Here is a 14,391-nt window from a genome sequence, read left to right as displayed (position 1 = left end):
TTTGTTGGCATTTGTGGTTTTTATATAAACAGTAAAATGGTAAAATAAAGCGCACCAAATGTCTTGGTCCACAGCATTATGCCAAACCAAGCTGGAGATTTGCATACATGCGAAATGAGGATATGTTTACACCTTAGTAAAATGCTTTGGACGTTTGACTGTGGAATTATATGCAGAAAATCCGCAACATGTTACTGGAGCAGCAAAGTTGATGAGATTTTATGTTCAATCATTTTTATTGCAAAAGACAGAACATCATGATATCCATAGACAATCATTAGGTAGTACAACTTGTGTATGCCAATTTATCAGAAAATATGAAAGATTAACCAAAGAAATAACACGAGGGGTTTGGGAAGGGTGCTGGAAAGGGGGTAGGGCAGGGAGGGGGGGGGGGTAAGGTTCAGAGTAGTGGTTCCAAGGTATTATTTTAAATAATATACCAGCACTTCCACTTGCCCTGTTTCGTTCAAAATTTATCCGCAGGGGCTCAATTATGTTATGTTATGCAGGTATTACATGTGCTTCTATAACTATGCCATGGGTGCCGGGTTGAACTATACGCTTGAAACCTATCATTTTTGTTGCAAAAATTTTTTCATTTTGAGATTGTTCTGAGATGAATTCTATAATCATCTGGATTTGTGGTGGTTCCAAAGCTTCTTGAAATTCTTGAAATTCATAGGGATGTTTTCTATTCCCAATAGAAACAAGTTTAGTTGTGGATTCAGTATAGTTCTTATTCCTAGAACTCCAGTTGTTAATTTAAATTTTGATATTTTTTTTTGAGGTTCAAAACTAGAGGACATCCCCCAAAAAATGTTTAAAAGGGATCCTCTCCCTCCTTATTTTTTCTAGCATGAACTGGAGGTCCCCAGAAAGTAGTTAGCTAATCTGATGGGAGAATAATACCAACTAGTAATTGCTTTATAATGTACTTCCATTAAACTGGCGCAGAATGAACTCTTCTGTGCCTAATTTAGAGCCCTGGACCGCTGCGTGGGGGAATATTTGCTGTTTAGATCTTTTTCTCCAATTGAGGATATGTGCTTTTTTGTATTTTTCTTCCTCCTTTTCTCTGTTAAAAATATCATTAAAAAATCTTTTTGTGCATTTGCTTTGAGGTGATGTAAATACATGCTCATAGAGGTATTCAGGTATGGTGAGGGTTAGATCTGAGTGGTTGGATATAACATTCCTGATCTGAAGGCATTTAAATCTGTCTGAGGGCTCAATCAGACGAGCAACTTTTTCACACATGTATGGGCGCGTTTGCAGAACTGATCTATTAGAGCCAATGCTTTTCATTGAAAGTGGTCACATGTCCATTTTTTAGAAGTGGAAAAAAATTCGCACCAGCAAAAGATAGGACATATGAGTGCAAATGGACCTGGTCACGCGATTGTTTCTACACGCGATGCTGTCTGACTGATCCCTGAGATGGGTAATATAAATTCTGTGGCAAGGGTTTTATAAGTCTTCAGGGTTTTACTTTCCATGACATCATCAATTAGTTTGATTCCTCGGATCCTCCACGATTCAGGGAGAAGCCTTGAATCATGAACTTTACGATACCTATGGGGAGAGGTATCCGATGCCTTGGGATCTGGGAATCAGTCAACTGGATGTGAGATATCCAAGTCTCCAGTGAGGCTCGAATAGTTGGGCATTTAGGCCATGGTATTTTCGGCATTTCAGAGACCGCTATTAGCATTGTGCGCGGGGAGGGTTTATTTATTATTTCTTATTCGATCATAGCCCAGTTTGTGATCAGTGTTTGATTTGGTAAGCTTCAGATTTCCAGATAAATGTTAAAACTTGTTTCTGAAGAGCCTTCAAGTATTTTGTGGGGAAGGTGATAGTCAGTGTGTGGAAAATGTATAGTAACTTGGGGGGGGGGGGGGTATAATAGTTTTATAAAGGACATGATAATTCTACCTTATTGAAGTTCCTCAGCTCTTTTTTGATTGCGTCTAAGAGAAAGTCTAGATTAATTCTGGATATCTTAGCAATAGAAGACATTAGTTGTATACCCAGATATGGGATGCTGTTCTTTTCCCATGAATATAGAAACTCCTATTTTATTTTTTCTTTAAGAGAATTGGGTATGTTCAGTCCTAAGAGTTGTGACTTGAATTTTATAATATGACACTTGGCTAAAATTTTCTATCATGCTAGATGTCGATGATGATTTTAGGGGCTTTGTAAGAAAGAGTACCACATTATCTGCGAAGATTACTAGTTTATGGCGGCGAAAGGGAAGTGGAATGCCTACTATGTTGGGATTTGTTTGGATGCTCTCAGCGAATGGTTCCATATTTGATACAAATAATAATGGAGAGCGTGGATTTTGTCGTATGCCTTCTCTGCATCCAGCATTAGAAGCAAAAGAGGAAAATTTGCACATCCTCTACCTTAAATATAAGATTTAGGGCTCTCCTTGTGCCATCTGAAGCTTGTCTTCCATCGTCAAAGCCCACCTGATCGTTATGGACCACTTCTGGTAGAATCTTGTCCAATCGTTGAACGATAATTTTAGCGTACATTTTTGTATCATTATTAATAGGGGTATGGGTCTAAAGTTAGCTGGGGAAGAGGGGTCTTTATCTGGTTTGGGGATGGTTACAATTATGGCTTGCAGCATCTCTTTTGGGGGGCTTCTTTTTTCATGGCTTCATTAAATATTCTTGTTAAATAGGGTATCAGTTCAACCAGGAAAATTTGATAATATACTCCCGAGAAACCATCCGGTCCTGGTGCTTTGTCTTTTTTTTATTTCTGCTACTGTTTTTGAGGTTTCTTCTATGCTAGTAGGATCATTTAAAAATTTCAATTGATCCTGATCTAGTGAGGGGAGGTTATTGCTTTTCAAGAAAGTGGCTACATCTTCCTCGGTCAGTTGATGCGTCAAGGGGGTCTTCTTTAAGATTATATTGGTTTTCACAAATGCTTCCACTATCTCTTGAGGGCTACTAATTTTGTGCTTTGAGTGTGGATCTATCAGGTAGAGCATTCTAGCTTTTATGTGTTTCTGCCTAATTTTGAATGCCATACGTTTACTGATCTTATTATAGTCTGAGTACGGTAGTAAGTTGCTTTGGATAACCAAGTTGATGAGATTTTAACAAATCTCAGTATACCAAATCTCCATAACTCATAATTGTAATTACATGTACTGAGATTTGAGGGGGACGTGACATTTTAAAGAATAGACAAGCATGTTGCCAATGTAATAATCTGGGGCGTGTTTAGATGAAGAACAATCAGAATGTGAACTCCCCACTGCTGGTGCTCCTATTATGCCACTTGGTTTTGTAAAGGTTAGTTTTAAATGCTCGTTTTGTCACGGTGCATGTTCCTAATGTCCATAATGCTATATCTGACTCTGTCTCGCTGGCACTGGGACAGGTTTTAGGACCTATGGTAGCAGAAGTGGTACCCTGTCCTGTGTGTTTTTGGAGTCTGGTATGGGAGGAGTGATGGCCTTGCCTTGTTACATGGACTGTGTGACCATTGCAGCCAATTACTAGTGGTAGGTGTATGACTGCTTAACCCAATCATTGGATACAGTGGTGACTCACTGCAACCAGTGATTGGTTACAGTGATCACATGTCCATGTTGAGAGGGACTAGAAAACCGAGTCTTGTGGGGGGCCTGGGAAGGGTTGGAATAGAAGTCCTGTGGGATCCGTAAGGTGAGTATGATTTATTTTTTTTAAATTTACACCCTTCTGAGCCTTTTTTTAATGTTATTTGTTGGACAATCCCTATAAACAATTTGGTTTAAAAAAATGACCACTATCACTATTATTTGTACATTTGAATGTTGGATTATAATATTTGTATCTTGTTTCATCCATGTATTGTAGGAATGCGGTTTCTGCAAACTTTTCTTTTGTTGCTTGGCTCACAGTATTCTTTAGTATAATGTAAGTTGATGATGAAACATGCATTTTTTTAGTAAGCATATGAAAAATGTGTAATTATGTTGACACTGTGTATATACAATAAATCACACATGTACAATGCTTTACACAGCACAGGTAGACCCAGTGCACCTTGACCATGCAATAAATATTGTTACATGGAAAACATAATTTAGACGTAGCATAAGTTCAAAGCAATTGGAATCTGAGACTAATTTGTTTTCTCTGTAGACCTGGGATGACAGTGGCGTTTGCTTGCTTCATTGTACTGGTTTATACAATTTTCCTCATTTGTGTTGCAGTGAAAAGCTTATAAAGTGTTTCTAATATAGTAAGATACTGTGTTTCCCCGAAAATAAGACAATCTTGTATTAAGTTTTGTCCCAAAAGAGGTGCTAGGGCTTATTTTCGGGGGATGTCTTATTTTACTTACCCAGCAGGCTATGTCCAGGTCCTTCCCGCTGCTCTCCAGAGCCCTGGCGCAGTTCCCACAGTCCTTGAAGTGCTTCATTGATTGGCGGAGTACCAAATGAAGATGACCACGAATATGTAGTGCGGCAGACATGGGTAAGGGCATTATATATCCTTAACAGCGCACTGGGCCAGTGCCCTGGAGGTGGGACATGGAGTCGTAAAGGGTGGCCCTCATTTCATGATACCCCCAAGACTTACAGGACCATTCATATTTGCTCCCTTCCCACCCCACCTCCTTCTTTGCTTTATTCACCTCCTCTTACCACCTTTCAACACCCTCTATATTGACACTGATATAAACACTGTCTAAGTAAACGCAGCCAAACTGCTCAATAGCTGTTGATGGCTCTGCAGGCCCATGCTGACATGTACCAGACCCCACACAAGCTGAAGCCAGGCAAGGTTGTGTGTAACAATGGGACCCACATGCTTGCAGTCCTTCACCTAGGAAATCGTACACATGTACCTTGCCTGGCCCATATGCTGAACCTGGTGGTCCAACGCTTCTTAACCAATTACCTAGATTTACATTCGTGTAAATTGCAACTGTGATTGCATTTTTAGTATTCACACCCAGCCGCTTCTTGTCTGGCGGAGGTGCAGCGGCAGTTCGGGCTACTACCAAACCACCTCATCTGCAACATGCCTACATAGTGGAATTCACATTACATGTTGCAGAGGTTAAGCCAGCAGCAGAGAGCAATCACAGAGTAACAGATGGCATTTTCCGTGAGCAGACACTGCATGGAATTTGGGCACTTGATGTCTATGGAGAGGCTACAAATCAAGGATGTGTGTGCCATTTTAACCTGTTTTGATGAAATTACCAAAATGGTTAGTCGTGATGACGTAGTGATCACTATGACCATCCCTATTATCCGCCTGCTGGAACAGAAGCTACATGGCCTCAGGGAGAAGACATGTTGTTATCACAGGAGGAAGGGATACCAATCTCCCAACTGCCAGGCCAGTCCACCATTTCTTAACACTACAGAAAGGTGGCTTTGGGCAAGAAAGGACATCTTTTCATCACGTTTCTTCTTCCATGGAAGAAGTATAGAGGAGGGAGAAGAAGAAGAGGAGGGGGATAATATAGGTCCAGAGTCAGGGCAGGATGCTACACAATGTTCCTTTCATCCATCACTAACACCAGGTATTCTACATTCATGGCAGGACCAGCTATAGGACAGTCTAAGGCCTGACCCTGAGGAATGTGGGCTGTCACCAGTGGGCACTTTGAGGTATACGAGTGCTTTTTCTTGCAGTGCTTGCAGAAGGACCGTTGCATAGCGGACATCAAAACATCAGATCATTACTGGGTGGCCAACCTCCTTTATCCCGGCTATAAGCCAAAATGACAAATCTCATCCCAGCAGTGAAGAGGGGCTCCAAAATGCAGCACTATCAGGGCAGACTGTTACTCAGCTTGAGAAAAACATTTCCCCGTGGCAGCAAGGATGCATAGCAAGCAGTTGCAGCTTTGTAGTTTATGACGGATGAGCAGGAAGTTGCGGTGGCAAAGGAAGTCTAAGAGATGTGGCATAGTTTTTTCAGCCAGTCGCAGCCTGCCACACCCTAGGATAGGGCTCACAGTCACAGGCAGCACTTATCCATGATGGTCCAAGACTATGTCAGCTCCTGCGTGGCTATAGTGAAACATGGTTACATTTGCCCCTTTACTTCTGTGTGTCTAAGCTGGATGAGTGGCTGGAGCTTGCCTAACATGCGTTGCTGGCCCCACTGTCATTGTGCTATTAGAAAGGGTGTTCAGCACAGGTGAGCCGTGATAACTGACAGACGCATCCACCTATCAGAAAACAATATGGATCGTCTGATCTCTGTAAAACTGAACCAGGTGTTGATTTCACACGAATTCTTTACCCCCTTGCATATTCCATTGATTTAGGCCTCCTGCACACGGGCGGGTTGGACATCGCATGCGGGATTCCCGCAGCTGGGTGCGACCCGATGCATAGCTGTCCGCCGGCTTCTGCGCACACTTCGGATGTGCTGGCCAGCACTCCATCACACATGCGCAGTAGCCGCCGGCGCTGGGTGGTGACGCGTATCCTGCGATACTTTTGCAGTGCTCACTGCGGAAGGGCCGCGGGATGGACGGCTTCCATTGACGTTAATTGAAGCCGGCCGTGCATAGCCTGCACAAAATCGCAGCATGCTGCGAATTATTCTCCGCGAGCAGAAAATGGCAATCGATTTCCAATCGTGGAGATGAAATGGCGTTTTGCCATTTAATACTATGCGCTGTATTTACTGCTGAGTCCGGAGGCAGACACCCGCTGCGGACTCGGCAATGTAAATAGGCCCATGTGTGCAGGAGGCCTAATTGTAGCACACTGCAAAGTTTTTGTTACATATGATGGAGCATAGAGTTCTATAAAAGAGCACAGTTTGCCCTTAAGGTGGTGTTGGTGCTCCTGCTGTCCTTCCCTTACTTTCATCAGATTTCCTCCTCCTCCTAATTCTCCTTCTCCCCAACAAAAATATTTAAAATGCACAAGAAAGAGCCACAGCACTAATGTTTCTACGAGTAGCATGGTCTGCCCTTGTGGTGGTTGTGGTGCAGCTGTTGCTGTCTTTCTCTTACTAACATTACATTTCATTCTCCTCCCCCTACTTTCTCTTTCTCCAAAAACAAAAGTTTTAAAACTCAGGAGAAAGAGTTATAAGCTCTAATGTTTTTTCTTGGAGGAGGTCTGTGTTTGGGTTTTCTGTTCACTTGGTATGTATATTTTTTCTTTTTAAAAATTAAATTTAATGCAAAAAAGCACCACAATTGTGGTCTTCCTTGGCAGAACTTTTGGTCTTACAGACCTAATGTGGGTCTTCTTTTATTTTCAGTGACACCCCTGTGCTCTGATTGACTCCCCACACCACTGTACACTATTTTTACTAATTGTTTTGATAAGCACAGTGTCCACCAGATATGTGGTTGTATTCCCATGCAATCTGGAGACAATCGGCTGCATTAAGGACCTTCTGGAGGCCAATTGAGTGAATCCAATTTTTACTCGAATTGACTTTAATGGGAATCAGGATCAGGCTGTCCCGATTCCCAATTATTTTCGAAAAATTAAGATGATCATTACTGACCTGATTACTACTATAATCAATCATCACTACTCTGGATCCCCACGATCAGCTAATGGAAGGAGTTAAGGCGCTCGTAGCTGTCCTGCCGCCTCTTCAATGCTTTCTTTTGAACAAAATTGTGCTCGTACTGCAGAACGCTGTATAATTGTTAACGACCGCCCTGACTACAACAGGCTTTGCCGATTCACTTCAGTTGGACAAGCTTGTAATACTCAGAATGGCAGCTATCAATAACTGAGCACTCTGCAGTACGAACACGGTCATGCTCAGATGTAAGAGCCTGCGGATCTCATAAGAGTGCTACCACCCTTTTAATCAGCTAATTGGCAGAGATTCCGACTGATCACATACTGAGTGAGGAATAGGTCATCAATTTTACAAGGTGGGATAACACCTTTAAATATTGTGCCAGCATGCTACATGTTATTGCTATGATCAAGGATGCTGAATTGTGCAAGAAACACATCAGCGGGGGAATAGCTATGTGTCCTGGTATCTCTGTATGAATTTTAACCTTACTATCAATAAGTATGGCTGGACCCTTCTTCTGTTCTACCCCAGATACGCAGTTTATTTGAAAATGAGTTTCTAAACAGAAATACTTGTGCCAATTGAAATCTCCATGTTCCTTGCTCCAAGGTTGGGGGCCCATGTCAATCTTCTATATAGAAGGTGATCGCACAGTTATGGAGATCTTTTCAAGTTGCCTCTGGTGGCTGGACTTTCTCGTCTACTGAAGCTCATTTGGATGCAGACTAAAAAGATCTACTTTGTTACTCAATATAGAGTAAATGGGATATATTTACTTAGACCGGAGTTTTATATCCCAGTCTAAGTACAGGTAGCGTTGCCATGAATTATGCTAAATGTATTGAGAAGCTGAAGTCTCTTATTATGTTTGTCTCATCTTAAGGGCCGCCTGTGCACCGAAGTGGAAATCTACACCATTTTAAATGTGATGGGCCATGCTTGGCTAAGCCCCCTAACACTAAGTCCCGCCATAAATGTTCAAAAAGGTGCAATTTTCAGCAATTGTCCCAAAATTCTGCAAAAGTCTGGTGCAAGTCAGATAATAAATACCGTATGCCCTGATGTTCCTTTAATTAATTCAATGACAGTTTATTACTTCTAACATTTTGTATATAGACCTGACCAATGAAACCTCATGGATAACAAAGAAAGACACAAGCAACTTCTATTTAGTTTAAAATGCATATTAGTCTTTTAATGGCATATATATACTAATATATCACATAACAGTATGTGTTCTTTAGAGATATAAATGTGAAGAAGCTGCAAGTTAATTGTTTGCATAGATATTCATTAGCTTGCATTGTGAGAGTACATGGAATAACGCATATATGGCTTTGTAATATACGTATTAAATATTATAGCTTTAAATGATATATGTTCTTGTAATTAGAAGGTAAATAACGTTATGATGATTTATAATAATAAGGCTTACATTACCAAATATACATCTTTTCTAAAAGTTACTGTAATATATATCTAAACCAGGGCTGGTTTAGCAGTGTTTATGCTTTCTTCAAAGGGACCAGTTATAGAAATCCTTTTATTCTGTGAAGACACATTCTGCGCCCCTACATGCACATTGCAGAACATCGATGTAACTGTATGATGTTTTCTGTCCGTCTTTACACAGTAAGTGAACTTTCTTTTTTGCGGTTTGGGTAGGCTGGCAGCAGGTACAGTCATGTTCCACCATCTTAGGAAAGCTGGGGTGTCTGAAAAAGAGAAAAAAATCAGCTGAAACTTTGCTTATACTACAAAATTAAAATATTTGAGCCCTTTTCCCCTGCAGACAGTTTTGGCTTTCTTGACCAGGTGCCAATTTTCAAATTTGACATATATCGCTTTATGCAGTAATGACTTTACTTTGCTTTTACCTAGGAAAGTGATTCTGAGAATGTTTTTTCTTGATACATTGTATTTTATGTTAGTGATGGTAAATTGTGGTCGATGCATTTTGTGCTTATTAATTTTAAAAAATCCTAAATTTACCAAAAATGGTAACAAATTTGCAATTTTTAAGACCAATTACGTTCTGAAGTAACTTAACCCCTTAGTGACCAAGCCTGTTTGCGCCTTAGTGACGGAGCCAAATTTTGGAAATCTGACATGCGTCACTTAACATAGCATAACTCCATAAAGGTTTTTCATATTCAAGTGATTCTGACATTGTTTTTTCCCCACACATTGTACTTCATTTAGGTTGTAAAAATAGACCGATAGAATTTGTGTATATTTATTAAAAGTACCAATATCGGGCACATTTTTAAAAAAATGTCATTTTTTTACATTTTCAACTGTAATATCTTAAATATGTGCAAATATACTGTACACATTTTTGCTAAGATATATGTTTCCATTAGTTTACTTTATTCTGAATACACATTTGAAAAACTTTCATTTTTTTAACCATTTAGGAGACGTACAAATTTAACATTACTTTTCAGCATTTTGAGGAACACTTTGTTTTCCTGCACTAAGCCAAGATTGCAAAGGCTCATAGGTGTCAGAATGATAGATACCACTACAAATGACCCTATTTTAAAAAATACACCCCTTAATGTATTCACTGAGGGATGTTATAAATATTTTGACCCTACATTTTTTTTAGGAATTAATTCAATTTAGAGGAGAAAATAATTAAATTTCATATTTTGCTAATATGTCATTTTAAAGACATATTTTTTTCTATAGTGCACATGAAAATGAGGATTGACACCCCAAAATGGATACCCCTGTTTGTCTCGTGTTCAGAAACATACCCATTGTGGCCCTAATCTTATGTCTGGATGCACAACGGGGCCCAAACCAAAAGGAGCAACCTGTGGCTTTCAGAACAGAAATTTTGCTTGAAGGCCTTTTAGGCCCCATTGCACACTTGTAGAGCTTTCAAGTGGCCAAAAAGACCCCTAACAAATTCATCTAAGGGTGTACTGCCCATTTTTACCCCACAGTTTTTGAATGAATTTAGGCAAAACAGAAGAAAAAAATTATGAGTTTCGTTTTTTTGGCAAATCTGTAATTTTAAAAACTGCTTTTTTTGTACAGCACACATAGGAATGAAGACTTGCACCTCAAAATGGATCCCCCTGTTTGTCCCGAGTTCAGAAACATACCCATTGTGGCCCTAACCTACTTACAGGACACATGGCTAGGCCTATAATGGAGGGAACACCCGTTGGATTGCAGGGCACAACTGAATAAATTCCTGGCCCCATTGCTCACTTGTGCGGAAAAAAATTGACTTCCTAAAAATAATTCCCCCCATCGCGCGCCCTTTTTGGTGTTCTCCAAATCTTAGATAAAAGTAATAATGTAAGGTGTGGGATTTCCGAAGACAGGGGTAATCATGGGGACTAGTTGGGATGGGTACATAGGCCAATAAAATGAGACAATATCCCCCCTCTTCTCATGCTTTTTGGGGGTATTTCTTGACCCTAGTGGCAGGGATGGGGTGTAAAAAGGGGCGCTCTGTGAGGCTTCGTAAGCTTGCTGACGTGAGGTGGTCTCACACAGAAGGCGCTTAAGGAGCTGCTCCTGGAACTGCAGGAAGGCGAGCGTTCCCGGGGCTTCTTGTAAATTACGTATTAAAAGTATTGATCTGAATAACGCCAGGATCACATGGCCGGATGTGGAATCTGCTTGCGGAGGTCCGCAGCGGACGTGTTCGCCATTATCCACTGGATAACGGCGAACACATGACCAGGAACCGCTCAGTGCGGCCCCCGTGAAACCTCCAGGCTCTCAGCTAAGTTTTGTAGCCAGGAGCAGGGAGATTTTAACCCCTTAACGACCAGCCCATAGTGTTTTTACGTCCTCCCGAAGTGGGCTTTATTCTCTGAGGACGTAAAAACATGCTTCCTGCAGAGAATAATGCCCCTCGGGCTGTGGACGTGACAGCTCCATGCTGTCGGTGTCCGCAGGTAGCTGACAGCAAGGAGCTGTCATCCCGGGCTGTTCGGACACCCCCCCGGCATTGCGATCGGCGCTATGCAATGGATAGCGCCGATCGCAAAAAAAGTAAATAAAAGTACACAAAAGTTAAAGATTCAGCTGCTCTGATGGATCGGATCCATCGGAGCAGCTGAAATTACTCACCCAGGTCCGGCACGCTGCTCCCCGCTCTCCTGCCGCTCCGGGGCCCGAAGCCGGTCTTCTGCGCATGCGCGCCAGGCGGCATTACGTCAGCCGCATGCGCAGAAGGCCCGGCGGCGCGGGAGATTTAAAATCTCCTGGCTCCCGACTCCTGTAGGTAGCCGGGAGGCAGGAGATGTCAGCGGGGACTGCGGTGAGCGGTCCCCGGTACCGCGATCGCCGTTATACAATGTATAGCGGCGATCGCGAAAAAGTTAAAAAAAAGTTTTAAAAAAGTCAGTTTCACCTCCCCTCATGGATCAGATCCATGAGGGGAGGTGAAAATACTCACCCCTAGTCCTCAGCGGTGTCCTGATGTCCCGGGACCCGAATCCCCGTCTGCGCATGCGCGCCCGATGATTGACACCGGGCGCGTGCACAGACGGGCTCGAGCCCCGGGAAATTTAAAATCCCTCTGCTTCTAGCTGCCATGTGTAGCTAGGAGCAGAGAGATTATACCGGGGACATGATCACTGTCATTCAATGGATGACAGTGATCATGTAAAGTGAAAAAAAAGTGTAAAAAAGTAAAAAAAAAAAAGTAAAAAAAAGTTTTTAAAAGTTTAAAAAGCGTACGTTTCATCTTCCCTCATGGATCATATCCATGAGGGAGGATGAAAGTACGTACCTAAGGCCCCCAGATTTATCCGCGGACCTTACCACAGCTTCTGCACACGCGCCCGTCGCCAAAATGGCGGGCGCATGCGCAAAAGCTGTGGATTGCCAGGATGATTTAAATTCTCCCTGCTCCTGGCTACAAAACTTAGCCAAGAGCATGGAGATTTAATGGGGGTCCGCAGTGAGCGGTTCCTGGTCACGTGTTCGCCATTATCCAATAATGGCGATCACGTAAAAGTAAAAAAAAAAATTTGAAGTTTCATCTCCCCTCACTGATGCGATCGGTGAGAGGAGATGAAACTTTTTACCGGAGGCCTGCGTATTTGAACCCCGACGCGATCTTCCTCCGTGGACCTTCCCGAATTCTGCACATGCGATTGCCGGCAAAAAGCCGGACACATGCGCAGCAGTCGGGGAGCCCAGGAAATTTAAAATCTCCTTGCTCCCAGCGACCAACGGTCACAGAGAGCCTGGAGCAGTGACGAGTGGCCTCGTTGAGCGTTCCCCGGTCACGTGATAAAAAGGTAGCGATCTACCTTAGGCCGGTCTCACATGACCGGATAGGAATTACGGATTCTGCATGCATCTGATCCACGGTATTACGCAGATCAATCGCATTGGATTACACAATTCCGCTCACATTAGTGGGTCGGAATTGCGTAATCCACTCGCAGAAAAGAGAACGCAGCAGGTTCTATTTTACTGCGGATATTTGCAACGTAGAGCCCATTGTGCTCCATGGTCGTGGATATACCCGCTGCCCATACGCAACTGCCTTGTATACGGGCTGCGGGTACCCGCGTCATCGCTAAGCGACGGTGCGGGAAATAAAAAAAAAGGTGTACTGTGTATGACCGCCTGTGTGAGTAGGCAGTTATGCGCAGTACATTACGCGGCCGTACGCAGGGTCACAGCCGGGCTCACAGATGGGATCCGCTGTGGGCCTCCGCAAGCGGATTCCGCCTGCACCCGCGTGAGCCCGGCGTTATTCAGATCGCTACCTGTGATACGTATTTTACAAGAAGCCCCGGGAAAGCTCGCCTTCCTGCAGTTCCAGGAGCACCTTGTTGAGCGCCTTCTGTGTGTGACCGCCGCACCTCATCAAGCTTACGGAGACTCACGGAACGCCACTTTTTACACCCCATACCTGCCACTGAGGTCACGAAATACCCCCAAAAAGCATGAGAGGAGGGGGGGGGATACCCGGTTCTATTGCCCCATGGGCCCATTCCAACCAGCCTCCGTAATTACCCCTGTCTTCGGAAATACTACACAGTTCACATTTTTACTTTTATCTAAGATTTGCGAACGCCAAAAAGGGCGCGGAGGGGGGGGGGGAATTTTTAGGGAGTCAATCTTTATTCTGTACAAATAAGCAATGGGGCCTGGAATTTATTCAGTTGTGCCCTAAAATCCAACAGGTGTTCCGTCCTTTATAGGCCTTGCCATGCGTCCTGTAAGTAGATTAGGGCCACAATGGGTATGTTTCTGAACTCGGGACAAATGAGGGTATCCATTTTGGGGTGAACGTCTCCATTCCTATGTGCACTGTACAAAAAAAAAGTTTTTAAATTGAAAAAATTGCCAAAAAAATTGAAAATCGTAACTTTTTCCTTCTGCTTTGCTTAGATTCATTCAAATACTGTGGGGTCAAAATACGCAGTACACCCCTAGATGAATTCGTTAAGGAGTCTAGTTTTCAAAATGGGGTCATTTGAGGGGGTTCTTTATAGTTTTGGCCGCTCAATGGCTCTATAAGTGGGCAATGGGGCCTGAAATTTATTCAGTGGTACCCTGAAATCTAACGGGTATTCCTTTCATTGTAGGCCTAGCCATGGGTCCTGTAAGTCTATTAGGGCCACAATGGGTATGTTTCTGAACACGGGACAAACAGGGATATCCATTTTGGGGTGAAAGCCTTCATTTATATGTGTGCTGTACAAGAAAAACTGTTTTTAAATTGACACAATAGCCCAAAAAATGAAAATCCTATTTTTTTCCTTTTGCTTTGCTTGAATTTATTCAAAAACTGTGGGGTCCAAATATGCAGTACATCCCTAGATAAATTCCTTAAGGGGTCTAGTTTTTAAAATGGGGT

General features: G+C 42.6%; 1 protein-coding gene across 1 annotated transcript in view; it reads right to left on the bottom strand.

The window, feature by feature from the left end:
• Positions 1-8,704: 8,704 nt before the first annotated feature.
• LOC136582197 (mucin-5AC-like) overlaps positions 8,705-14,391 on the bottom strand; it is a 130,873-nt gene continuing 125,186 nt past the window's right edge. Inside the window, exon 37 of the mRNA XM_066583047.1 lies at positions 8,705-9,256. Within this exon, the coding sequence (XP_066439144.1) occupies positions 9,085-9,256 (172 nt within the window). The 3' untranslated portion in view covers positions 8,705-9,084. The remainder of the gene's footprint in view (positions 9,257-14,391) is intronic.

This window comes from Eleutherodactylus coqui, chromosome 11, assembly GCF_035609145.1.
Source record: "Eleutherodactylus coqui strain aEleCoq1 chromosome 11, aEleCoq1.hap1, whole genome shotgun sequence".
NCBI classification, from domain to species: Eukaryota; Metazoa; Chordata; class Amphibia; order Anura; family Eleutherodactylidae; genus Eleutherodactylus; species Eleutherodactylus coqui.
This window is presented reverse-complemented; position numbering and strand designations above follow the sequence as displayed.